Consider the following 27,450-nt stretch of genomic DNA (forward strand, 5'->3'; position numbering starts at 1 on the left):
CACCCCATCGTGGGGATTCAAATTGCCGGCCTTCTGATCGGCAAGCCATAGGCTCAGTCAAAATTATTTGTTAAGATTGCATATTTACAGTGGATCCTAGGGCAGATGTATGGAGCATTCTCTTAGAATGAGCTGTAGCCCTGTATGCACTTAATCAGGGTGGACTCCCATTGAATTCAATGGGACTGATATCTGACCAAGAAAATCATAGGGCTGGATTCCATGACTGTTTTCTGGGAAATCTTCAATTATTTAATGCTCACATTTAAAAAACAATAACAAACATTTAACACTAACTTGAGAGTGAGTTCCACTGCAGATTTGTGAAGTAGACTTGCAAGAAAAAGAAAGAAAAAGATTGCACTGTTAGTGGCCGAATAATTCCTTAAAATTCACACAGTTAATGATCACGCTGGGTTAAGTTGCTAATAACTTTTGAATCCCATTCTCAACTCAGTGTTGAGTTGAACAAAATACTAATGTTTGCAAAAAAAAAAAAAAATCATACACGTTTTCTCCCTATTCTAATACTGTATTTGTCTTGTGCCAAGATTTTAGTAACAGAATTTAAAAGACAAGTGAGAAGTGGCGAAAACCAAGAATAAGAGGCCCTGTTATGGGAAGGCAATGGGAGCATAGGTATAGTTTGTGGGAAATAGAATGGGAATTCCATTGGGAATGTTGGCTAAGACCCGGGTCCTGGTTATCTTAAAGATGTGATGTAAAGCATGGAAGCCGTAGTAGGCAGGAAATGAAGTTCCAGGTTCCAGTTTTTGCAGCACATGCACACAGATAATACACATAAAACTACACACACACAAACACACGTAAGACAGAAACAAACATATTTGCAGAAATTGCAGTACAAAAGGGTTTTATTGGCATGACAGATGAAATTCCAGGAGAACATTTAACGTAACTGCTGACTTTACTTTTACAAACTCTCTTGCAGAGATGTTGGATTGCACATCTTCATAGCACTGTCACAGCAAGTGCTTAGCAATTCACCAGCTGGCTATGTAGCCTGTTTTTCTTAAGTAATCTGTACTGATTCATTTACTGAAAGTGTCATCTCAAGACAGGGTCTTGGAACTGTGCCCAGTGTGAACACTGAAAGGGTACAGTCTTCTGTGAGCGAAAAGGATGTACGATGGAAGAAATAGCAGTTAAAACATTATTTTAGACAGGATACACAAATGGGTCACATCGCCCAATTTATTGCTGTTGCTTTTTCTCCTGATGACTACTGCGTGCTAATCAAGTGCTGTCCTTTTAAGAAAAATGATCTTTGAATGTAAAATGCCCTAGATTTCTAGCATGTGTCAAAAATGAGAAAAGTAGAGGGGGAGAGGAGTTTTTATAGCATAGCATATATAATAATAATTTACGTAATTAAATGCTTTCTTTTTTTCGTGATAAAAAGCAGCATGAGACAAATGACAACAGACTGCTTATTACGATGGCTTTGGAGTTCTTGTTTTGAACAGAAAAAACAAAGTCTGCACAAATCATCAGTCATACAGGAGCGGGAATGCAAAAGAGAAGTGACAAAGGAGTTTGAGACAAGAAATAAACCAAACTACCCAATAATATGGGCAATCGAAATATTTAATGCAGTTTATAACTGAAAGAAACTGGGGAGTATTCCCAATTCTTCCCATTATTGCCACATTCCATTCACTTTTCATAAAGTGAACTTTTTTTCTTTTTTTGCCTTGAAAACACATGTATATTATTAGCTTTAAGCCAGTGCTGTACAGAATTGTGCAACCCAATATATGAAATAAAACACAGGAAACTTCAGTATATATAGCTATATATAAAGGTTATCATCCATATCCAATGATCCTGTTCTACAGGCAGTAGGGATATTACACACAGAATAGCATTTTAAGGTAACCCCCTGTAGGATCCCGGTATACACAGGAAACGAAAGCAGATCCACTGCTTAGTTTTTCACATAGGATCCTGTTGCGTGGGAATCCCACTGCATACTAGCAGAGTGGAACTCCAGGAGAGTCTCTGATTGCAAGTGATGAGTAAACAGCAAATGACACACTGACTTTGCTGTACAGATAGTCAGTCAGTCCTTCTGAATTTGCTAACTGCATCTTAATGCAATGGAGAACACATCTCTCCACCAAGACATCACACGTGGTACTAGCTCTTTTGTACATAGATATCTCTGGATGAAGTCTCTCATTCATATATATATATATATATATATATATATATATATATATATATATATTGTGTGTGTGCCTATGCATGTATTATTTACACTCTTTGTAGTGATACCCCTGAATATAATTAAACAATAAAACGTTTTCAGATTAGAAAATCATCTGTGAAGCTCTCTCACTTTCTAAAGTTCAATTTAATATAATCTAATATTTTTTTCCCATTATAAACAGCTTATTTACACAGAAATTAAACTGTGGTCCCATAGATACAACCGAGAAAACATATTTTAAAATTATTTACACTCGTAAATAAACTTGTTCTCTGAAGGTAACTAAGATTACGCAAAGGCCGAAGGGGGCGGGGGGGGGATGAATGGCAGACTGGTAGATTTATTCGCATTTCTCAAGTTGTATTTTTTTTGTGCATGTTCCAAATTTCTTCTTTCGAGTCCTTGACTGCCTCTATTTGCCTTGTATTGCTGCTGCTGCTGCTGCTTCATTTAGTGTTCTGAGAAGACTGGCTGACTTTATTTCTGGGCACAGGAAGAAAAGATTTCACTCTGGAAACACCACTCTTGAAAGATTCAGTTTTTGACTTCGTGTTGCTGCATTGCACTGTTGGACCGCTGCTGAGAGGACACATCCCAGAATTCCCATCCTGCCGACAGAACAGCATTATATATCATGAATGATTTCACCCCTGACCAAAGCAAAAAGAATAAAGAACAAAGAAGCAAAAATTGTCTGGGATCAAGAACCCTGAGCTTACACCAAGCTTCTGCTGCCAGCAGTTACAGATACATGGAGGGGGTGAATGTACTATGCTGACTATCGCAGCAGCTCTGCTTTGTGGTATGCAAGCCATGTCTTTGGATTCCAGCACCGGCCTTTCTCTGTTATTGTGCGGGGCGACCCTAGGCATTTTTACTTTGAAGTGAAAGTTTGGGTTCCAAAGAACCTGAAGGAGCGTCTCCACCCCCATCGTTCAGCCCGGACACTGAGATCCAGCGCCGAGGGCCTTTTGGCGGTTCCCTCATTGTGAGAAGTGAGGTTAGAGGGAACCAGACAGAGGGCCTTCTCGGTAGTGGCGCCCGCCCTGTGGAACACCCTCCTTTCAGATGTGAAGGAAATAAGCAGCTATCCTATCTTTAAAAGACATCTGAAGGCAGCCCTGTTTAGGGAAGTTTTTGATATTTAATGCTGTATGTTTTTAACACTTGACTGGGAGCCGCCCACAGTGGCTGGGGAAACTCAGCCAGATGGGTGGGGTATAAAAAAATTATTATTATTATTATTATTATTAAAGAACGTTCGCAGACCGGAACAATCACTTCCGGGTTTGCGGCGTTTGGCACCCAAAACGTTCGACTCACAAGTCGTTCAAGATCCAAGGTACAACTGTATGTTCAGAATTTAAGAGGAGCCCTCCTGATTGGTCCATTTAGTCCAACATACTGTTTTCCCATAAACCTCTCCTGTTGCTGCTCCATAGCAGCGGCATACCTGCTCTGAACCAGAGGTTTCATCTAGCCATCAAAGGAGGGCTTTCCTCAGTTTAACATGCCCGGGTTACATCCATATGAGGCTAGTGCGACATGCGCAACATGGGCCTGGCATAAGAAACCGTTTGGAAACATAAACTGCTGCAGCTACCATTTTAGAACATGGGTAGATAAACTAAGGTCCGGGGGCCAGATCTGGCCCAATCACCTTCTAAATCCGGCCCACAGATGTTCTGGGAATCAGCATGTTTTTACATGAGTAGAATGTGTGCTTTTATTTAAAATGCATCTCTGGGTTAATTGTGGGGCATAGGAATCCGTTCATTATTATTTTTAAAAATATAGTCCGCCCCCCCTCCAAGGTCTGAGGGACAGTGTACCGGCCCCCAGATTTAGAATGTGTAACACCTATACTTTACCCGTTGCATTGTTACCAAATTGTTCCCGGGCTTAATTTGAAATACTAGTCTTGATCTAAATGGTTTGGGACCACAGCATTTCCAGGACAGGGTCAGTCCAAGACATTTTGGCACCTGAGATGAACCACAGAATACACCGCTGCTGTGATGTGAAATGGTGAGGAACAGGGAAGCTTTAAGGCATGAGAGAAGTTGGGCTACCTATTATGCACTGAGTTACAGCTCCCTGAGTAAGAAATAGCACCATTTTACAGTGCTACTTAAGTTTATTTAGCTAGTCAGAATTCTGCAGTGTTAATTCTGCACAGCCAAAGGTGTGTCGAAACTGCATGAAATTGTGCTCAATTTGTAAATAAAATTGACAACGAAACATTTCTCCTTCACGATGAATCACTGTGTACACAAAACTCGATCCACCTCCTTTGTTCCCCCACTTTCCCTTCTCAAAATATATACCGGCTCCTACCACTTTATGTATGAAAACAACCCTGAAAATTTCCACCGTCCAACTGTTGAGAAAGCAAACGTTTTGCATATTAAATAGTTTCCTGTGTAGAGGCTTATACGAGATTATTTTCCTCGGGCCTCAAAATGGTATGGCTGGTGGCATTTGCAGTGTGTATTTTGGGATGAAAAGAAGAGAGCCTGTGATTACAGAATGCCTACATGCCTTTTAAGACTAAATAGATTCTATGCCCACCACCATATCTGGACTTTTTTTTTCTATTTCTACAATATCCCTGTTTCTATTTTTAAATGCATGTCTTGTCTTCTCCTATTTTCTGCTTCCCTCCCTTCCCCCACCGCATCTTACGATTCCAGAAGCTACACCAAGCAGCAAGAAGAAAGAACCGTAGGCATATCTGTGTACCTGCTCTTTCTGCAAGCCTGGTGGGTTCTAATCTGGATAACATAAAACCCGCTGATAAATGCATGACCTCTGCAGAGGAGACTGAAGCCGTCTAAATGCTGCAGAGATTTCTATGCACACTTCTGGACAAAGTAAAATCTATCTTCCATCCCTCCCCCCCCCCCAAAAATGGGGGAAAACAATGCTAAAGGTGTGGATACAGGGAAGGAAGGGCACAACATCTCACCCTATTTCATACAATCGTAGAGTTGGAAGGGACCCTAAGGGTCATCTAGTCCAACCCCCTGCAATGCTGGAACCATAGCTGTCAACTTTTCCCTTTTCTTGCGAGGAATCCTATTCGGAATAAGGGAATTTCCCTTAAAAAATGGGAAATGTTGACCAATATGGCTGGAACATGCAGCTGTCCTGTACAGGGATCAAATCTGCAACCTTGGCATTATCAGCACCATGCTCTGACCAACTATTCTTCTTTCACTTCAGTACTACCTTTTGATGGGACGCGGGTGGCGCTGTGGGTAAAACCTCAGCGCCTAGGACTTGCCGATCGCATGGTCGGCGGTTCGAATCCCCGCGGCGGGGTGCGCTCCCGTCGTTCGGTCCCAGCGCCTGCCAACCTAGCAGTTCGAAAGCACCCCTGGGTGCAAGTAGATAAATAGGGACGCTTACCAGCGGGAAGGTAAACGGCGTTCCATGTGCTGCGCTGGCTCGCCAGATGCAGCTTGTCACGCTGGCCACGTGACCCGGAAGTGTCTGCGGACAGCGCTGGCTCCCGGCCTATAGAGTGAGATGAGCGCACAACCCTAGAGCCTGGCAAGACTGGCCTGTACGGGCAGGGGTATCTTTACCTTTTTACTACCTTTTATCTAAATCAGTAAAAATCTCTACTGCAGTAGTTATATATTTGCCACAAACCATATTATAATGAGATGATTTAACAAATGTAAGTTGGAAGGCTGATCTGTACACAATACACACCCTGTTTGGTCCCTGCTGCATGGTTGCTTCTTATAACCAACATCTGCTGGCAACTATACCACATTCCTATCCATTCTTAAGGAAATCAGCCCTGAGTGCTCACTGGAAGCACAGATCGTGAAGCTGAGGCTCCGATACTTTGGCCACCTCATGGGAAGAGAAGACTCCCTGGAAAAGACCCTGATGTTGGGAAAGATGGAGGGCACAAGGAGAAGGGACGACAGAGGACGAGATGGTTGGACAGTGTTCTCGAAGCTACCAGCATGAGTCTGACCAAGCTGCAGGAGGCAATGGAAGACAGGAGTGCCTGGCATGCTCTGGTCCATGGGGTCACAAAGAGTCGGACACGACTAAACGACTAAACAACAACAACATACCACAAAGATGGAACTGATCAAGCTACTGCGTTCATTTGATGCCATTTTTCACTCATGAATTCATCAAAATATACTTGCCACTGGAAATGAGCCCCCTCCCTCAAATTGAGTTTCACAGGAAATAAATAAAAAAATGCCTTTTTCTGACTTAATCAAGGTGCATGGGGATATATATATATATAGAGAGAGAGAGAGAGAGAGCAAGCTTAAACTTTCCAAGCGTTGTGGAGGCACCTAAATGTTTATATATATATTCCCCATCAGTGACTGACTGAATCAGTATGAATACATAGACCTGTGTAGTATTATTATTATTATTATTATTATTATTATTATTATTATTATTATTATTAAACTGAATTGCAAACATTGTTTTGAACACACGTATAGAGCTAGTTGGAAGGGCCTTTGGCGATCATCCACCCCACGCCCTTGCTCAGTGCAGGATCTGCAGTGCAGATGCAGCTACAGCTTTGTGGACAGAACATAATGTTGGAAGGGACTGCGAGGGTCATCTAGTCCACCCCCCAATGCAGGAATCTTTTGCCCAATGTGGGGCCTGAAGCCATGACCCTGAGGTGAAGAGTCTCACACGCTACTGTCATTCGGTCTGCTTAAATATCTAACCACCCCCCTTCTCCAGGTAGCTGCCACTTTCCTACTGGGAGAAAGCATATAGGCTGATGTACAAACTCATCACAAGTGACACTCCCAGACAGGCCTCCATGTGATTATCTTTGTATACATTCTGAGATGCTTTGCAGACGTTCTTCCCTCTTTCCTATTTCACATGCTAAGAAGGCAACAGCCTCTTACAACTCAGAGGAAGGGGGGAAAAGCCTTTTAAGCAACTGAACATTTCTAATTGTGACTTCCAAGCAACCCTCCCCCTTGGGTACCATTTTATTCAGCCACTTCCTCTGTGTTTTTGAGTTTCCATGGTAACGACAACCATCTGGAGAGTTCATGGTCTCTGGGCCCGATCATGAATGGCTGAAGCCGAATGCTCTTTCATCCTAGTATTGGCTAGTCTGAGTTTCTCAATTATTTTTCCTCAGAGTGGGCTGTGTTTTGTGTGGGTGTCACAAAACTTCTTTTTTTTAAGAAACAAAATCTTCTAGGGCATGGGGCTCATTTCAAATGCCAGCAAAAATACTTCATTCTGATTATTATACAACTGAAAGGCAAGTCACGAATCGGTATGGGATAGCAACACACAAACAATCACACACAATCCCCAGTGCTAAAGGCACACAGCAATAGGGGTGAAGAACGCCACGTTTGTCAAGGGAGGTTTCACTCATGTTAATAGCTCAGCAATTCACTCAGCCCACCCACCAATTCAACACAGCCTACCCACTCCCTAGGCCTCTGTTCATATCCTACTGAAAATGGGGGGAAAGTCAAAAAGATTTATACAGTGTTGTGTTGTGCTCTTCAATTTTTTCTGTCTGCACAAGCATTCCAAATTGCCAGAGAGATTGATTCCCGCTCTCCCTGCCCTGTGTGCTGTTCTGGGGGTTTTATGACCCTCTACCCCAAGCCAATTTGGTGGTGCATGGGGCAGTGTAGAGACGGATTTAAGCACCACAGTGCAAATGGAAGTCCTTGCAAGGGGCTTTCCCTGATGATGTAAATCCCAACCCCCAATAACATGCAAGTACAGCCGTATCTTCATTTTGAAACAGCTTAATTCCAGAATGTTTTGGTTCTGGAATGCCACAAACCCAGAAGTGACTGCTCCGGTTTGCGAACATATTTTGGAAGTCAAATATCCGGCGGGGCTTCCACGGCTTCTGATTGGCTGCAGGAAGCTCCCCACAGCTAATCAGAAGCTGTGCTTTGGTTTCTGAACGTTTTGGAAGTCGAACGGATTTCCAGAATGGATTCCGTTTGACTTCCAAGGTACAGCTGTACAAGAATAGATTTAAAAATATCAGTCATATGACCACTTCCACTGTAATCTGATATGGTATAGTCCAGACACAATTTCCCCCCAGGTCCCTTCAGTGTGAACCAGGCCTTTGCTGCCCATGGCAGCTGTTAATGCCTCCAGCTGGTCACCAAGTATCTCTTATGGCACTCCCCTTCTGCTATAAGTAATAATAATAATTTTATTATATATACTCTGCCCACCTGGTTGGGTACTTCTTTTTATTCTGCCACTAAATGGTAGCCCTTTGTACTTTACTGTGGGGAAATCTTCCATTAGACCGACTGAGCAATTTCCCCCACAAGAATTCCTGTTCAGATACAACAGGCACACGCTGTCTGTATGTTCAGGAAGGGACAGAAGACATTTTTGTTTAAACACGCTTTTCCAGCTGAAGGAAAAGGTTACATAAACCTATCTTTTGTCAGGTTTCTGTACGGCAAGCTGTGTTACGGCATGTTTGCGAATCGCCTCGAGACTCGTGTGAAATAATATTCATAAATTAGGAAAATAAAACAACTAAATGTGCTCTTTCAATGCCCCCAGTCTGGTTGCCAGACGTTTAAGAAACTTTGCCCCTCATCCATGGTAAAGGTAAAGGGGACCCCAAGCGTTAGATCCAGTTGCGGACGAGTCTGGGGTTGCGGCGCTCATCTCGCTTTATTGGCCGAGGGAGCCGGCATACAGCTTCCAGGTCATGTGGCCAGCATGACTAAGCCGCTTCTGGCGAACCAGAGCAGCACACAGAAATGCCGTTTACCTTCCCGCTGGAGCGGTACCTATTTATCTACTTGCACTTTGATGTGCTTTTGAACTGCTAGGTAGGCAGGAGATGGAACGGGAGCAACGGGAGCTCACCCCGTCGCGGGGATTGAAACCGCTAACCTTCTCATCGGCAAGCCCTAGGCTCTGTGGTTTAACCCACAGTGCCACTGAGCATCAATAAGCTGTGAACCACAAAGATTTTTAAATTGTTTAGCAGGGGAGTAAGCAACAATCTTTTGGGGTTTTCCATGGTGTATCGTTGATAACTTACCACTTCTGTTTGTGCACTGTAGGAGAACAACAGTATGGACCTGTACACAGAAGAAAGCCCAACTGGCTTCCACAGTTCTTAAATAAGTAAATATGGGACTGCAACCTAAAACGCTTAACTGGAGACAGCACGTCCGACTGGGGCAAGGATCTATTCTTGCTGGGTCCTTTGGGCGACACTTCCCATTTGCAGGGCTCAATTTTTAATTTTTCTCCTTACTTCAGAGGATGTTTATATGAATAAAGCAAGAGACTTTGAAATCCTGTGCACACTGGAACTTCTTCATAAATGATAAATAGCCGCAGTAAAAAGTTGTATAATTCTATGAAGCTGCACAGCAGAGAGGGGGAGAGAGAGAGAGAGAGAGGTGAAGCAAGGCTGTTGCCTCAGTTGAGATGCCAGCTGCCTTTGGTTCTCCCTAGCAGCAGCCATTTCATTAGGCTTCTAGAACTATTCTCATCCTACATAGTCATTATAATAACTGTCTGAGCTTGCCATTCTCCTCCTCCTCCCTCGCCATCCCCTTTTCCAAGTGTGTGGTGTTTTTAGATTATCATCCTGAAGGCAAGGGCTATCTTCTCTCTGATCTTGTAAGCTGCTCTGGGAGCCTTTTTGGCTAAAGAGCAGGGTAAAAATGCTTTAAATAAATGCATAAGTATGTATTCACTATTTCTGTAAATGACCAGGTAGCTCAACAAAAATAAAACTCTAACGCAAATGCAAAAGCAAAATAGACTTTCTGGACAATGGAGTTGTCAAACACAACACCTCTTCTGATTTTTGTTTTCAAAAATCTAAAATATTTTAACATCTTCCCATGGCAACCAGTGGTTCATAGGATGATGTCTAGCCTGCATATTTGTTTCATTCTCTCTCTCTCTCTCTCTCTCTCTCTCTCTCTCTCTCCACCTTTGTGCGCATATTTCATGCGCATCAGTCTTTCTTGCCCATCTTGTGCCTGTCTCTGTTGTTCTCTGCCTTCTCTCATGGTGAAACTTCACTTCCACAAGGACAACACAATATAAAGGGCCTTGGCAACCATGCAGTGATTGTGCTCAGTATGCCCTGAATCTAACAAACAACTCTAGGCTTAGGTCACAGACATACAAAGACATCCTTATGCCACATTGTCACAACTCGTCACAAACCTGCTGTGATGCTGAAGTTTTGGCCTTAATGACGTTTGCTGAAAACACAGGATCCTTCTGAGAAGCATTAATCATCATCACCAGCTCATCCTTTGAATCTACTATCTGTATAAGGTTTGGTGAAGAAGGAGGGATGGAAAAAGTCAAGTGTTAGAAGTCAAAACAGGGATATGCCTATGCCCCACGTTAAGTCTACACTAGCTTCCCATGATCAATAGACTGATAGCGACAACAGAGATAAGATTATGAAGTCAGAGGGAAATCTCACTCGCATATACAAAAACTGATACATGTTTTTAAGTAATGTTCTGCGTATCATTGTTAATCTGCTTTGATAAACCTCTTAAACCTTGGTAATACACTCTGTAAACATATTATAAAGGTTTTCAGAGTTGAAAAGAGTGTTGCCAAGCTGCAGTCTATACGCTATGTCTTCTGTGATTAGATACAACTTATGCAGCACCACGGTACATCCAATATTGTCTACAGGACACAAACGTGACATTATTGGAGGCAGCAAGGGAACTTTCCATATGATGATGGAACTTCTACATAATGAGTTACTCCACTATGAAATAGCGGTCTATAAATATTTGTACAAATAAATAAGGGCATGCACCAAAAACTTCATGGAAAATGTGAGTTTCAAGGAGAGAGTTAATGGAAGAGAGAGACAACAACTTGCAGCCATTTTTGAAAACAAGTTTCAGACATAAGGGGCAGGGTGAGAAAGGGAAAGGGAAGGAGATGTTCAGACAGATGATGGACCTGAACACCAGCAGGAGTATTGGGATGCAAAGGTGGCCAGGATAAGAGGATACAAAGCCACAGGGAGCTTTGAAAGCACAGATGAGGATGTTGTGATGGATTCCAGGCTGAAAGATGGTGTAGGAATTAAGGACAGCTGTCAGGTGGTCTGAGCAATAAAACTCCACTGTGGGAGCAGGGCTGGGGCGGGAGAGTGCTAGAGTCCTGTCTGGTCTAGTTGTGTGGGATCAATTCCAATCTGTTACCTCCAAGGATGTGGACAGGCTGCTTGGACGAGTGAAGCCAACCACCTGTCTCCTGGATCCTTGCCCATCCTGGCTTATAAAAGCTAGCCGGGAAGGACTGGGCGATGGGCTTCGTGGGGTGGTGAATGCTTCCCTCCGTGAGGGAGCCTTCCCAGACCCGCTGAAAGAGGCGGTTATTAAACCGCTTCTTAAAAAACCATCTTTAGATGCGGCCACGATGGCCAATTATCGCCCAGTCTCAAACCTTCCATTCTTGGGCAAGGTGATTGAGCGAGTGGTTGCTGAACAACTCCAGGCACGCCTGGAAGAAGCGGACCATTTGGATCCCTTCCAGTCAGGATTCAGGCCTCATCATGGGACTGAAACTGCCTTGGTCGCACTGGTTGATGATCTCCGGTGGGCTAGGGACAAAGGTGAGAGCTGTTTCCTAGTTCTGCTGGATCTCTCAGCGGCGTTTGATACCATCGACCATGACATCCTTCTGGACCGTCTTGAGGGGCTGGGAGCTGGGGGCACTGTCATACAGTGGTTCCGCTCCTTCCTCCTGGGCCGTGTTCAGAAAGTGGTGGTGGGGGATGAGTGTTCAGACCCCTGGGCTCTCACTTGTGGGGTGCCCCAGGGTTCTGTCCTCTCCCCCATGCTTTTCAACATTTACATGCAGCCACTGGGAGAGATCATCAGGAGGTTTGGGCTGGGTGTTCATCAGTATGCAGATGATACCCAGCTCTACCTCTCTTTTAAATCAGAACCAGTGAAGGCGGTGAAGGTCCTGTGTGAGTGTCTGGAAGCGGTTGGAGGATGGATGGCGGCTAACAGATTGAGGTTGAATCCTGACAAGACAGAAGTACTGTTTTTGGGGGACAGGAGGCGGGCAGGTGTGGAGGATTCCCTGGTCCTGGATGGGGTAACTGTGCCCCTGAAGGACCAGGTGCGCAGCCTGGGAGTCATTTTGGACTCAAAGCTGTCCATGGAGGCACAGGTCAAATCTGTATCCAGGGCAGCTGTTTACCAGCTCCATCTGGTACGTAGGCTGAGACCCTATCTGCCTGCAGACTGTCTCGCCAGAGTGGTACATGCTCTGGTTAGCTCCCGCTTGGACTACTGCAATGCGCTCTACGTGGGGCTACCTTTGAAGGTGACCCGGAAACTACAACTAATCCAGAATGCGGCAGCTAGACTGGTGACTGGGAGCGGCCGCCGAGACCATATAACACCGGTCTTGAAAGACCTACATTGGCTCCCAGTACGTTTCCGAGCACAATTCAAAGTGTTGGTGCTGACCTTTAAAGCCCTAAATGGCCTCGGTCCAGTATATCTGAAGGAGCGTCTCCTCCCCCATCGTTCTGCCCGGACACTGAGGTCCAGCTCCGAGGGCCTTCTGGCGGTTCCCTCACTGCGAGAGGCCAAGTTACAGGGAACCAGGCAGAGGGCCTTCTCGGTAGTGGCGCCCGCCCTGTGGAATGCCCTCCCATCAGACGTCAAAGCGATAAACAACTACCTGACATTCAGAAGACATCTGAAGGCAGCCCTGTTCAGGGAAGTTTTTAATATGTGACATTTTAGTGTATTTTTCATCTCTGTTGGAAGCCGCCCAGAGTGGCTGGGGAAACCCAGCCAGATGGGCAGGGTACAAATAATAAATTATTATTATTATTATTAACAGATGACTTGTTTGGTGGTAGAGCATTGGTATAGGGTGGGTGTAGGAAGAGGGGAGAGAAGGTTGCAGCTTTCAGAATGGGAGATGACAAGACCACAAATCAGAATATTTGCTGACAAAGCAGAAAAGAAAGGCTGCATTTTTACAATGTTAAAACAGGTGAAAATGAAGTGACTTGGTGGCAGTGTGGAAGAGACGTGTCTATCCAATGAGGTAGATGGTGATATTCTCAATGGACACAGAGATGCAAATGTCTAATACAGAGTATATGAGGAAAGGAAGCATAGGAATGAGTTTGAGAGGGCGATGTAACATATAAGCAGCAATGTCAGAGAAGTACTTAAGAACTGAGGAATGAATGGAGGGGGATCTTGGTCTGGGATAGGGAGACAAAACTGGGTACCAGCATACAGGCAATATGAAAACCATGGGATCTGATGGAATAACCTAGGATTGGGAACAACAATATATCACTGAGACAGATTCTAATGGAAACATGGAACAGAGAAACGAGAGAATGGTCAGGTAGGAAGAGACCCAGTTGAGGACAGAAACTAGGGCAAGAAGGGAATCTGGCAAGATGAGGACAGAGACCTTTGAATTTGGCCGTGAGGAAATCATCTGCTGAGAGCACTTTAAATAGAGAGCAGGAGAGGAGTTGGAGGAGAAAGAAGTGAGAATAAGCCATTTTGCAGACATTTTGGAATTGTAATTCTGCAAGTGCTCTATTTAAATCCAGCCTTATTTTTTATTTATGTAATTATAAGCATTTTGAAATGGAATAAATAAATGAAAAGTGGGAGTAAGCAGTCAACTGAAGGAGTTTGGAGACAACACCGGGTAGAAACAGAAAAGGAAGGCACTTAGAGAGATGGATGAGTCTATGAATGTTTTCCTGAGAACGGGAGAAAATTGTGACGTTTTGGAATGAAGCATGGATGGAACCAGAGGAAACGGACAGGCCGATTACGTTGTGAAGAGATGTAGACTGCAGTTACCTTGCTTATGTCAGATTCCGATTTGCTTAAACATATGCTCTGAAGCTCTTGCACAAGGTCTACTTCATCATCAGAACTAACCGATAGCCTCTGCTCCAGGTTTAACACACTTAGTGGGTCATCTTCTAGACGTCTAGGAAAACAAAACAAAAGCCAATTTAATTTATTCTACAAGTTCATTAAAAAAATCATTCTTGACACTGTTGCCTAGGAAAGATGAGATTTTAAAATTGAGAGTTTTGGGTCTACTCAAAATATATCTTGGTTGAATATTAATTCTATGAGTGGTTTAATTAACCTTCCCTGCTACACGGGCATTTCCTTACTAATCTACAAGGGAGAAATGGCCTTTTCTAGTATAATGTGCGAGCAAGTTCACACATGCAACATTAAACAATGGCAACCATTAAACACCGCAGACAGACCTTTCATATCATCAAACATAAATGCAAGCACAATATTTTTTTTTTAACAGAGGCATTTCAAACATTTACATAGGATTGAGTCACAATCTGTTGAAACAACAGATAATGTCTATATGTAAAGTGTTCTCCCAAAGCTGCAAATCCTCTGGAGAAGTAAAACTAAACTTGACTTGAGTCTCATTCAGTTAATCTGTGCCTTTGACCATTTGCTCAACAGTATATAGAATGGACAGCAGGATTTTTAGAAAGTATCACACTGGCTTAAGGACTGGCATTCTGCAAACTAATACAGATGGGAATTCATTCCTGTGAACTATTCAAAAGCAAGTGTGTAGGCTGTTCTGTTTCGTATAAGCCAGGAACGTCATAGAATGTTCCTGAAGACCAGGCATGTGTCCAATAGCACTCACATGCACATTGGCAGGACCAGCTCAAGACATTTTGACACCTGAGGCACCTCCCTCCCTTTCAGGAAAAATGGGGTGATGGATGATCAGGAACATCAGGAATGAGAGAGAAAGATCGACATTGGGATCTGCTGCCCTGGTGGATCCTTGCCACCTGAAGCGGTTGCCTCACCTTGCTTCATGGGTGCACCAACCCTGCACATTGCTCTCAACCACTTTTATCTTTTTAACAAAACATGTTGAGGCTGTGGCAACTGGCAGCAAAGAACCTGCAGTTCTTCAGGACTTGTGCTTTCCAACCTTTGTGGCATTTTGGCAGGTTGTGAATTGGCAGCTTTGTGTTTGCCATCTGCACGTGGCTACGGCATCCAGCCAGAGTAATTTAAGGTGAATATTATTGTCTGCATATTGTCCCATTTCCTTTGTAGTTGGGGGAGGGGAGGGCAATGATGCTCACCTCATCTCACATGACAGGCTTACAACAGGGCAAACAATTATCTAAAATTTTGTAGAAGACGGACCGGGACAAAGCCACATAAAAATGTACAGTACTAGGTTATTACAGAATTCAGTTATTTAATTTTATCATTGCCTAATAATTTTCCAGTCCCCCTCCAAAAGCAACTTACTTTTTTGTTAGAGAAGCCATTTTGTTCCCATTTTCCTGCAATATGTTCTTTGACTTGACACCTACACAAGACGAAGGATGAGAAGCATTGACACACACATACAGTCGGTGGGAGTAATCCCTGAAGCACCAGTGGTGCCAATCCTGTACAGTGGTACCTCGGGTTAAGAACTAAATTCGTTCAGGAGGTCTGTACTTAACCTGAAACTGTTCTTAACCTGAGGTACAACTTTAGCTAATGGGGCCTCCCGCTGCTGCCGCGCCACCGCCGCACGATTTCTGTTCTCATCCTGAAGCAAAGTTCTTAACCTGAGGTACTATTTCTGGGTTATTGGAGTCTGTAACCTGAAGCGTCTGTAACCCGAGGTACCACTGCACAGTCATACCTCGGGTTACAGGCGCTTCAGATCGCGTTTTTTTGGGTTACGCACCAGTGAAACACGGAAGGACTGGAACGGGTTACTTCCGGGTTTCGGGGGTCGCGCATGCGTAGAAGCGCCGAATCGCTCCGGGTTGCGAACGCTGCGGGTTGTGAACGTGCGTCCCTCACAGATCACATTTGCAACCCGAGCGTCCACTGTATCTGTTTTAGCAGGGTTAAGGAGAAGTTGCACTTCAGCGGTGGTGAGTGGATTATGCATATCGTTGGTAAACAACAACAACAACAACAACAACAACAACAACAACAACAACAACTCAGAAATGAAAGAGCCTTGACTGAATGGTTAAAGGACAGAACAACAACAACAACAACAACAACAACAACTCCTCCTCAGAAATGAAAGAGCCTTGACTGAATGGTTAAAGGACAGAACATTCACATTAAACAGAATTTCCTGGCCCATCTCTGCAGTTCCTACAGGGCCTTTCATTCCCATTAGCCATTACCTTCTGCGTTCTCCTCTTTCCTACTCCAGGACTGGGCTGACAAGTGGCCTGGTTTCTTCCGAGGACTGGTGCTCACTTTTCTCCAAGCGATGCTTTCTCCTCTTTTCTTGGGGCAAGTCTTGTAGTTTGACACCATAGAGAGGGGGAAGTTTCCTCCTTTGAAATCAGCAATGTACCGATCCAGTTCTGAAACATTGAGAACAAAATAAGCCGTGGTGATAATTCAAGACCTGAAATATTATACAGTGGTGCCTCGCAAGACAAAATTAATCCGTTCCGTGAGGCTCTTCGTATAGCGGTTTTTTCGTCTTGCGAAGCAAGCCCATTGACAGCTTAGCGGATTAGGGCTATTAGCGGTTTAGCGGCTTTTAGCGATCAGCTGTTAAGCGGCTTAGCGGTTTAGGAAAAGGGGGGGGAGGGGAAAAAACCCTCAGGAACTCGCAAGACATTTTCGTCTTGCGAAGCAAGCCCATAGGGAAATTCGTTTTGTGAAACGCCTCCAAAACGGAAAACCCTTTCGTCTAGCAGGTTTTCCATCTTGCGATGTCAAATGCCTTTGTCTAAAAGAGCATCAGCTGAGCTTTTTTTAAAAAAACCACCATGGTTTTATGGAAGTGGAAGATTTGCTGTGATTGCAAGGATGAATAAAGAGGTCAAACAATGAAATATTATAGGTTTTTGAGACTTAATTGATGGGTTTTGTGGGCTCAGCAGTAAGCACTAGATCTCTTACAATCGTGGGCTACCTAATTGCTCAAGCAGAAATAAATCACGGGCCCCAATGTAAAAATGAATTACCTTTGGTTTCACAAAGAAACACACAAGCAAATGACACAGGAAGCACCAGGGGCAGAAACCGTGTGTGTGATGGTTGCATGAGAGAGAAAGAGAAGAGATGAATGCAAAAATAGAGATTCAGGCCCTCGTAGCCAGAAAGGAGAGAGCTGCAGTGGCTGGACCAATAAAGGGAACTATGAGCAATATACTCAAACACTTGGCCACAACAAAAATAAGAAAAAATTGAGAATTTATCTACATTTGTGAACACGTCAGACCCCTTGCAAAATAAAAATATCTAGTGCTCAAACTCCATGGGAAAGACCCATGCAATTGACCACACCTATGTGGCTGTAGCACATAATAATAATAATAATAATAATAATAATAATAATAATAATAATAAATATACCACTCTTCATCTGTAGACCTCAGGGCAGTTCACAACATAACAGTGCCGAGAGATGAACTCATGGAGAAATGACTCCCTCAACTCTAGTTTAACACTACGTGATCAGTAATCTTCATAGTTTTGTGGTCAAGAATGAATTTTCCCCAGATCAGACAGGCAAGCAACAGCATTTTGCTTTTGAATTGCTTAAGATATTCTGATCACTCCAAAACACGTTTCTTGAAACCATGTCTGAGATGTGGTAGTTAGTGAGTGCTATCAATGTCTTCTAGGATTGCTGGGTTATAGCCTTCAGTTTCCTTCCTGGACTTTTGAGTCTAGCAATCAACCCAGTTACTATTTCCCACCTGCTCTGGGAAGAGGACATCCATGCAGAACAGCTTTATTTAAGAGGATGCTGAGCGCAGCTTTCACCACAGCCTGTTGCCCTTGGCTCGGACTTTTCTTGACTGCCATCTGTCCCAGTGTGGATGGTCTTTTCAGAGAAGCTCTGGAGAGAATTGCTTCTTGAACTCGGGGAGCAATGACAGAATTCCATAACTTGGACATCCACCTTGGAGCACAGAGGGAAAAGAAATAACGCTAAGGCATGAAAATTGTAGCTGCAGTTTTTTTCATCCTTGCATGAGATGCTGTTGAAATTCCCTCTTCTGGTATGGGGCAATAGTTTAAAGGCAGAGTGCGTGCTTTGAGTTCAGAAGATCCTATATTCAGTCCCTTGCATGCTGGTAAAAAAAATATCAGGTGATATAAAATATCTCTTTCTGAGACCACAGAGAGCGCCTACAAATTCTGAGAAAGACACCTGGACAGCAATTGTACAGTTGTACCTTGGTTGTTGAACTTAATACATTCTGGGAATCTGTTCGACTCCCAAAACGGTTCGAAAACCAAGGTGCGGCTTCCAATTGGCTGCAGGAGCTTCCTGTACTCAGTTGGAAGCCACGGAAGCCACGTCGGATGTCTGGCTTCCGAAAAACGTTTGCAAACCGGAACACTCACTTCCAGGTTTGCAGCGTTTGGGAGCCAAAATGTCCGAGTACCAAGGCGTTCGAGAACCAAGGTACAATTGTACTTGGGCTGTACAAACACTTCCAAGAACTTGAACCTCCCTTTCTATGTGACAAGTGTGTCATGTAATCATAATCAAAGACATAAAATGTAATTTTAGCCCCTGGATTTAATAGTCTAATGGAGGCCCAGTGTGTATTACTGCAGTTGTGAAGCACACAATTACTTTTCCCCACTACTGCCATTGCATGCTTTGCAACTCCTTATACAGTGGTGCCTCGCAAGACGAAAAGAATCCGTTCCACGAGTCTCTTCATCTAGCGGTTTTTTCGTCTTGCGAAGCAAGCCCATTGACGGCTTAGCGGATTAGCGCTATTAGCGGTTTAGCGGCTTTTAGCGGCTTAGCGGATAAGCGGCTTAGCGGCTTAGAAAAAGGGGGGAGGAAAAAAACCCCGCAGGAACTCGCAAGACATTTTCATCTTGCGAAGCAAACCCATAGGAAATTTGTTTTGCGAAGCACCTCCAAAACGGAAAACTCTTTCGTCTAGCGAGTTTTCCGTCTTGCGAGGCATTCGTCTTGCGGGGCACCACTGTATATTCCTGATATGTTATATCAAAAAAAGAACTAACCAAAGAGTTTGCTAGCTCTACTAAAAAAGAGAGAAAATACCCCTGAGCATTTAAGGAACTCATTTACATCAGAGCACCATCATGATTGTCGGAATGAAATAAAAAGTAAAAGAATAATAAATTCAGAATCTGTAACCAAGTAAATGTCTACACAGTGGTGCTGCAACTATTTTATTTTTTAAAAAAGAATGAAGTTATTCTGCTCTGTGTTGTACATAATTGCAATTAAGCAGTATATCAGGGCTTGCCAACCTTTTGTAAGCAGCAGGTACATTTTGAATTTTGAGAAAAAGCTGTGGGTGCCAGTCGCAAAATGGCTGCCAAGAAGACACGGTGTAACACAAAATTAGAAAGAGTACAGCCATGGGAGAAAGATTGGGAAACTCTATAAATCTGAATTAGTGGTGCTAGAACAGATTACAGTGATGTACTGGAGAAGTAAGTATTTTAAGGATGTCACTGCTGCACTGTATCATGAATGAAGATTAAACGACAAGACTTACTTCACTGTTGTGTGGCTGTGACCAGGCACCACCGGACAAGACAGAAAATGCTTCGGTCCAACAAGTGCTTCAGGTGCACCAAGCCGTGATAAACATGAATTGAGTTGGTGCCAGACTGCGAGAATCCAATCTATGATCTTGCACACTGGATCACACGGAGGAGGCATTTTTCCTTTGAACTGGAGAGAGAGCAGATGATTGGTTTTGGACCTCTTTGAAGAAGGAAAGCAACTTCACAACGCAACATGCTGTACATAAGCAGTAGGTTTCACTAAAACACTTGCATGCTCATTCCTTGATAACCGCAGCATCAAGCAGTCACTGCTCGTGTGAAAAACCCACCATGGATCAAATACCACCAAGACACCTGTCCTTCTCACTTCTCATCACACAAGTGCTTTTTGATGGAGCTTTCATAGCTGAAAGTCATTGTGTTGAGTGACCAAGCGATAAGATATCAAATGGTGTACAGGCATGTGTGAATTATTTCCAAACTCGGAAAGATGAAAACATTTGAGTTCTTTTGAAACAACACAAGCAGTGGCCAGAAACTCCAAAGCACACCTAAATGTAAACAATTTTAAGAAGATGCAAATTCAGTAGGATGCTCCAGCTTCTAATATGAACCAAAATTTTAATATTTGAAACTATGGAGGGTTTTCTTTCGCCCTTCCAGTGGTAGTAACATCAACTGATTTCTTGAGCAAGCCCTATAATAATGGACAAGGGTTGTACATGTGTACATTTTAATGGGGCTTTTTTTTAAAAAAAAGAACATCCCAATGGATAAATAAAGCCTAATTCTATATGAAGCATTCACACTTAAGTCCCAGTAGAAGCATTACAGAGATATTGGCTATGCAGTCTGCCTTCAACTGGCATATCATCACCACCTCAAGAGGGAACAAGGCATAACATTACATATAGCAAGAAACAACAGTGTCGCCAGCAGTGTGCAGATGCTCTCGCTTAAGCCATCTTGCCAGGACAAGCTTGGGGAATATGACTGCTGCACATCTAAACATCTAATGTTACAAAGGAACAAATGAAGCCTTTGGGGCTGTAACTTTCCTCCCAATTAACATTTAATGCTACCTGGGCACAAGTTCTGACCATCACATTGGTGGTGAAAAGTCTCGATCTGGTAAGCGAAAATGCATCAGTCCTGTCAGCAATGCTTTAAGTCTATTCATCATTTCAATTTCCCACAATGCCATTGTGGTAGCATTGCTAGGGGCCCTAGATGCAGACACTGGGCACTACTTCACTACCAAATAAGCCCACTAGGGTCTACTGATGGAGAACTCATTCACTGGATCATCACCTTGTAATGGGGAGTGGGCTTGCACATTCCTATGACCCTTGTGAGCAAAGCCACCAGGAGTCTCGTACTCCCAGCAGGGTCACCCAAGGCGGTAAGGTCAAAGGGGAGGAGCTAGACAAAGGATGATCCAAAAAGTCCTCAATGGCAGAACAGGCGGACGATATGAGGTATGTTACAACGGCTGTGAAGGCTGCAGCAGATGAGAATCTACCGGTCGTTGTGATACTCATGCCATTGGAATAGAGTCTTACTGCGAAGACTGTGCATTGGTCAGCGTGCACTGATCTACACACAAAAAACAAATTCACGCACAGGCATCTTCCAAAACCACTGTTAAAACCGTGTTTATGGAAGACACTCTTACTCAGCTACAAGTGATCGCCAAAGAAGACAGATAGTTGAACTTGCCCCAAGGTGAAAGCATACTGGGATATGATATATAATGAACTTAAGAAAATGTTTAAGAACACTTTTCATAAGAAACCAGAAGCTTTCCTGCTAGGTATTCTAGGAGAAGAGATTCCCAAGAAAGACTATACTCTATTTTTATATGCTACAACAGCAGCAAGGATTCTTTTAGCCTGGAAGTGGAAGGAGCAAGAAATTCCGACAGTAGAAGAATGGCAAAATAAGATGATTGAATATGCAGAACTGGCAAAACGGTCCGGGAAAATCTGAAACCAGTGAGACCAACGGTTTGAAAAAGACTGGAGTAAATTTATTACATATTTGAAAGAGTATTGTAAACATTTAACAACACTAACAGGGCTGATTTAAAGGTTTGCTAGTCAACAGTAGAAGCTTGTTTACAATTAAAAGGAATATCAAAGCAAAAAGAAAGGTAGATAGGGGGAATGAGAAATGTGGATGAAATTATGATTAGAAGCTAGAAAGTCAGTTTGGAGGAATGGGGGGGGGGGTAAGTTGACGACTCAAGAGAGTCAAAATATAGGTGATGATAAGAAATGTAAAAATTGTATGGTGTTTGTTGAAAATGAAAATGCCAATGAATATTATTATAAAAAAGAAGAAAACTTGCACCCAGAGTTTTGTTTTGTTTCAGTGTAAATAATCTTGCACCTCTCACAAAAAAGGAGGGCTCTCTTGTTTTATAACAACTGTATAAAGAAAGGGCCAAGTACTATGGCTCTCTCGCACAGCGGAGGCCTACTGCTAACAATGACTTCAAATATCAAATTATTCCTTCAGTTCTCATTGTGTTGGTTTGCTCATTTGCTGAAGCTATTTCGGCGCATTTATGCCCTTGCTTCCATTTTGCTCGTTTTCAATTAAAAGGAACTTGTAGACAACGGGGAGCACTCCAGGCATTTAACAAAGATAGAGGCAGAGATCAGGAAACGACAGAAGAACCATACAGAAGTATTCAGTTAAGGGATAATGCCTTGCTTTGAGGCAAGAGCTAAAAAGGAAATCCTTTCATAAGAAATAACTCATGTTCTTCCTAATCTCATTAGAAGCAGGGCTTTCTGGTGTGCAGTCAGACCAGCTGTGGAAAGATACCATTTTGGTTGTTTTTTTTACAGCGCTGCTTTCATAGTCCTGTTGTGGACATTTAATTGAAATTAATTTTAAAAGGGAATATCATGATGAGGGTTGTGTATATATTAGTATAAAATGCATAAACTTCTGCACCAAGGTAACCCTAATTCACTACCCTGTATACATTATTGGCACTTTTTGAATAATGTAAATCTGCAATCCTATACCTACTCATCTGGGAGCAAATCCCATCGAACTCAACGAGACTTGCTTCTGCATAGACATATAAGATTCCACTATATATTCATCTTGCTCTCACCACAGGGAAATGCTTCGCACTTCCAACCCAACATTGAATACTACCACAATACTTTGCTGTTTCAGTTCATATGTGGAGTGCCAGCTATTACTGGTGATGAGTGCTCCCTGGAAGTTCATCACGGAAAGCACACCTTTCATGAGCTTTCTCCAAAATCCCAAGATAAAACTTGGCTCCTATATGAACCTTTTCTAGGAATGCACTAAAAGCCCCAGAACTCCCCCTCCCTCCCTGTTGTTTTTTACATGGTTGCTGCTGTTTCATAAGCACCAAGTGGGAGGGAGGAATTTCATCACAATTACCTGGTACCTTATGAATCCCTTGCTTGGTTCATTATTCGACCTATCTCCCGCTGGAACAGCAGAAGAAGGTAGTTTAGGGAAGAGGAAGGAAAGGGAAGAGGAGGCTGGAAGAGAACTGGGTTGATGTGTGGGGTGGAAGAAGCTGAGATCTTTTTTAGCTCAAATAAAAATCCAAGCCCAAGAAGAATTATAACACTGCAATGTTCATCTTCTATTGAGACAGACATTATGAGTCCTGGATGCTTGTACGGTCGTACCTTGGATCCCAAACGCCCTGGAACTCGGATGTTTTGGCTCCCAAATGCCGCAAACCTGGAAGTGACTGTTCCGGTTTGCAAACGTTCTTTTGGAACCCAAATGTCTGATGGGGCTTCCATGACTTCTGATTGGCTGCAGGAGCTTCCTGCAGCCAATCAGAAGCCACAATTTGGTTTTTGAACATTTTGGAAGTCGAACGGATTTCCGGAATGGATTCCATTCGACTTCCAAGGTACGACAGTATTTTTGAGAGTCAAAATACAAAAATTTCAGTGACATCACTAACTACTGTGCAACTACAGCTCTATAGACTGTAGTATACCTTACACAAATATTTTAATGATTACTGTGATGATGTATGTGGTGTGCCTTGAATGTGGAAAGAACACAACAAACCTAACATATCTAAATATCAAAGCAGCAATGTATAGCTAGCTTTCGTTTACGATGGGCTCACATCCTTGAGGTTTCAATCTCTTAATCCATGTTGGCTTCTGAGACAAAGAACTGTCTCTCAGGTGCTGTTTGCGGAAGAAGTCGCACCTGCTAAATATTTCTCTGCCGCACATTCTCGAGATCATCTCTCCGCCACTGCAGGCTCAAGAAAATCACTTAAAGCTAGTTCCTGACAAACACCCCAGTTCCACTAAGCAGCAATGATTTATGACTTCATTTCAAAGGGAGTAGGATGATAAACCATCCATTGCTAACTAGGATTTGAAGCTCTCCATGCTGCCAGGAGACCTACAATCAGAGGAGGAGGACTAGGAGGAGGAGGAGGAGAAGAAGAAGAAGAAGAAGAAAGAGAAGGAGAAGAAGAAGAAGAAATAATAATCCACCCAGTGGTTGTGTACATAAAAAGGGGTCTCAGATTTTTCTTTATTTCGGTAGGCATTATTCCTAACAGGAAGGCTTCAGGGGTTTTGGGGGAATGAAAATTTAAGACTCTACTTAATTTCATTATATATGATATCCCAAAATTCTCTTATTCTTTTATACTCCAACCACAGTGGCTAGGATTCTAATAGGTAAGAATTGGGAAAGTGACAACATCCCCACCAAAACAGACTGGCAAGTGAGAATGATTGGATATCTACAACTCGCAAAGATGAAAACTCAATACCAAAAGTTAATAAAGATTGGATAATTTTTGAAGAATATAATAGAAATTACTGTGATAATGCTAACCTCTGGGCAGACGTAGAATGAATCATGAAATATAAAGAAAGTATCTAATAATTGGAAGTTGGAAGAAATGGAAATTCCAATTGGAAGTTGGAAGAAATGGAAATTAAAATAGTAATAATGAAATGTTTATAGGTTAACAAATGTAAAATAGCACAATGAAAAGAATCAGAAGTTAGTGTCACGGGTGTGTTTGGTGTGTTTATGTTGTAATATGTGCAGTGTGTAGATGTGTCACTGCTTTTAAAAACCAGCCTGAAGCAGTCTCCATCCCTTACGTGCCTGTGACAAACCTGAAGGATGAAAGCTTATCACCAGGCAACAACTCAACACTGCTTCAGTACAGCTGGGTGGATTTTTTTCTTTTTAAAATAAACTTTATTATACATCAATTAAGATCAGTTTACATATTACTAATAACATTTAACTTAAACAGTCCATACAACACATCCAGTACACACTACACCTCTATTGAAGTCTTAAACGGTAGCAGTTACAGCAGACAGAAAATGCCTCCGTAACACGTATTGGTGATGTAATTGACTACCAATAAGCCAAGACCGCTCAAAAGCAATTCTGCAATTTGATTTAAGAAAGGCTTATGCATGAAAGTTACTGGTTTGTTGCTGGTATGTAGGAATGATGATGAAGTTCCACCTGTGTATTTATAAATATATACAGTCAAACCTCGGCTCCCAAATGGCTCCGTTTTCAAACTTTTCAGCTCCCAAAGGCCGAAAACACGGAAGTAAATGCTCCAGTTTTCGAATGTTTTTCAGAAGCTGAACATCTGACATGGCTTCCGCTTGAGTGCAGAATGCTCTTGCAACCAATTGGAAGCCGCGCCTCGGTTGTCGGACGTTTTGGAACGGATTTCCAGAACGGATTACATTTGACAACAGAGGTTTAACTGTATCCCAATTCATAAACTAAATCGCAGAAGCTTATTGAGCGGTATACAAAGGCTCACTTCTTTGTCCTCCAAAATGGAAGAGCTTTAGTTCTCTTATTAATTTATTTGGTTCTAGTAACGCCGAAAACCTTTTGTAGTGAACAGTGACCTGAAACTCACGCAGGCATGCTCCTACCTTGCTTAAAACCTTCCTTCTTAAGAACCTTTGCAGGAGGCCGTGGATCGGTTCTCCGTCCCATCTTAGCTGAACCCAGAGGAAATGTTGCTGAACCATCAGGTCAGAGCCTTGAAGCCGAGATTTTGCAATGGTCCCCATAAGAAAACAATTCTCGTGGAAGTAATAAGCTTCAGGTGCACCATTGGCTAAACAAAACAAAAACAAAACAACCAAAAGAGAAGAAAAACTCAAAATAAAACATCCAGGTGACAGAGTCCAAATGAAAGCTCATCTAAATGGATTACCGACATATCACTGTGGCAGGGTTCGTATGTGACTCCCTGTCATTCTGTACTGAGCTAAGCCTCAAACTATACCGTGAACCTTGCTTATAGCTTGTGGTTTGTCTGGAGAGAGCTAATCCATGAGCCTGGGTTCAGGTGCCCTGCTAAGGCTATGGCTTAGCTCAGTGCATTGCACTGCAGAGAGATCAGCGAGGAGTCAGGTGCAGGCTGGGATGTTTGTGTGTTTGTGCTAAGCCTGTGTCAAGGGCAAACTTCCAAAGAAAACTCTGCTCTTTAAAACAAAATAAAGAAAATTCTTTCCAGTAGCACCTTAGAGACCAACTAAGTTTGTTATTGGTATGAGCTTTCGTGTGCATGCACACATCTTCAGATACTTTAAAAGTATGTTTTCCATAATAGTGAACCCTAGAGAAACAAAAAAACATTTCTGTACCTTTCTTCATAGTGTAGGGGTTCTCAGAGCCACGGTTTTCAAGGGGTTGGAGAAACTCCCCCAGTAATTCCAATAATGTCGCTTTTTCCAAATTCTCTAAAATTACGATGGTTCTGTTGTTTACAGAAGGCTGTTTCACGGGGATCAGGCAACCTGTGGATACAAAGAGCTTATTGTGGCTGACAGAGGGAGACCTCCCTCTCTCGATTTACAACATGCACTTTTCATAATAAGAACATATATAGAGCATGTAGGAACTTTGATGCTGCTTTTGTCCACACCCCCTTTGCCCCCCAAATATCTCATGGAAGGGGTGACTAACCTTCCTTGGCTCAAGGGCCACATTCCTGCTCGGCTATTTCTCCAAGGGCCACAAGCTAGCAGTTGGAGGTCTAACCAAAAGTGAGACTAGCGCCCCCTCTCTCTCACACACAGAAGCACACAACCCCTCTCTCCGCAGATCAGCAGAGGGAAGGTTATCAGTTTTTCTCTGCTTACCAAATGATTGTTCGGTTGACCGAGAAGGGGGCAACGTGCATCTCCACCAGGATACTAGGTTCTGCCCACATCAGATTGAGCAGAGGCAACAGGGCAATGGGAACTGATGCCTCTGTTAGACTCCTCTCAACTCTCGTAACTAAACAAATACGCTTTCTGTCTCCAGTCTTTGTGTCCGGCAAAACAGATGCACACTTTTGACGACTTTGCTTATTCTCAGGGACAGTGCTGAGGGGGGCTACAATGAGGAGCCATGGTGGGTGCCGTCTCCTTTTCCCCCTGACCCTGAATCTCCCCAGGAGCAGGAGGGCAGTATAGATTTAGAACAGCGGTTTGCAGAGGGGCATATATCAGAAGGGAAAAGCTGGGAAATACCGGATGAAGAGCAGCTAGGAGAAGAAACACACTGGAAGAGAGAGGGTTAATAGATTCAGAGTCGCCGGACAGCATCCCCCTT

The 27,450-nt window shown here is 43.1% G+C and overlaps 1 protein-coding gene and 1 long non-coding RNA gene across 2 annotated transcripts in view; both read right to left on the bottom strand.

The window, feature by feature from the left end:
• Positions 1-857: 857 nt before the first annotated feature.
• CTTNBP2 (cortactin binding protein 2) overlaps positions 858-27,450 on the bottom strand; it is a 120,057-nt gene continuing 93,464 nt past the window's right edge. The window contains 10 exon segments of the mRNA XM_081877794.1: positions 858-2,680; positions 2,683-2,841; positions 10,448-10,552; positions 14,119-14,251; positions 15,580-15,640; positions 16,467-16,652; positions 18,003-18,208; positions 19,800-19,978; positions 25,776-25,963; positions 26,496-26,648. Of these exon segments, the coding sequence (XP_081733920.1) occupies positions 2,522-2,680; positions 2,683-2,841; positions 10,448-10,552; positions 14,119-14,251; positions 15,580-15,640; positions 16,467-16,652; positions 18,003-18,208; positions 19,800-19,978; positions 25,776-25,963; positions 26,496-26,648 (1,529 nt within the window). The 3' untranslated portion in view covers positions 858-2,521.
• LOC309350907 lies at positions 4,247-6,498 on the bottom strand. The gene is made up of 3 exons (XR_014160586.1): positions 6,318-6,498; positions 5,835-5,999; positions 4,247-5,464 (listed from the first exon to the last, which is right to left on the bottom strand). It is a non-coding gene; the product is annotated as an uncharacterized lncRNA (long non-coding RNA).

The sequence above is a fragment of the Podarcis erhardii genome (assembly GCF_964252035.2).
Source record: "Podarcis erhardii genome assembly, chromosome: 10".
NCBI lineage: Eukaryota > Metazoa > Chordata > Lepidosauria > Squamata > Lacertidae > Podarcis > Podarcis erhardii.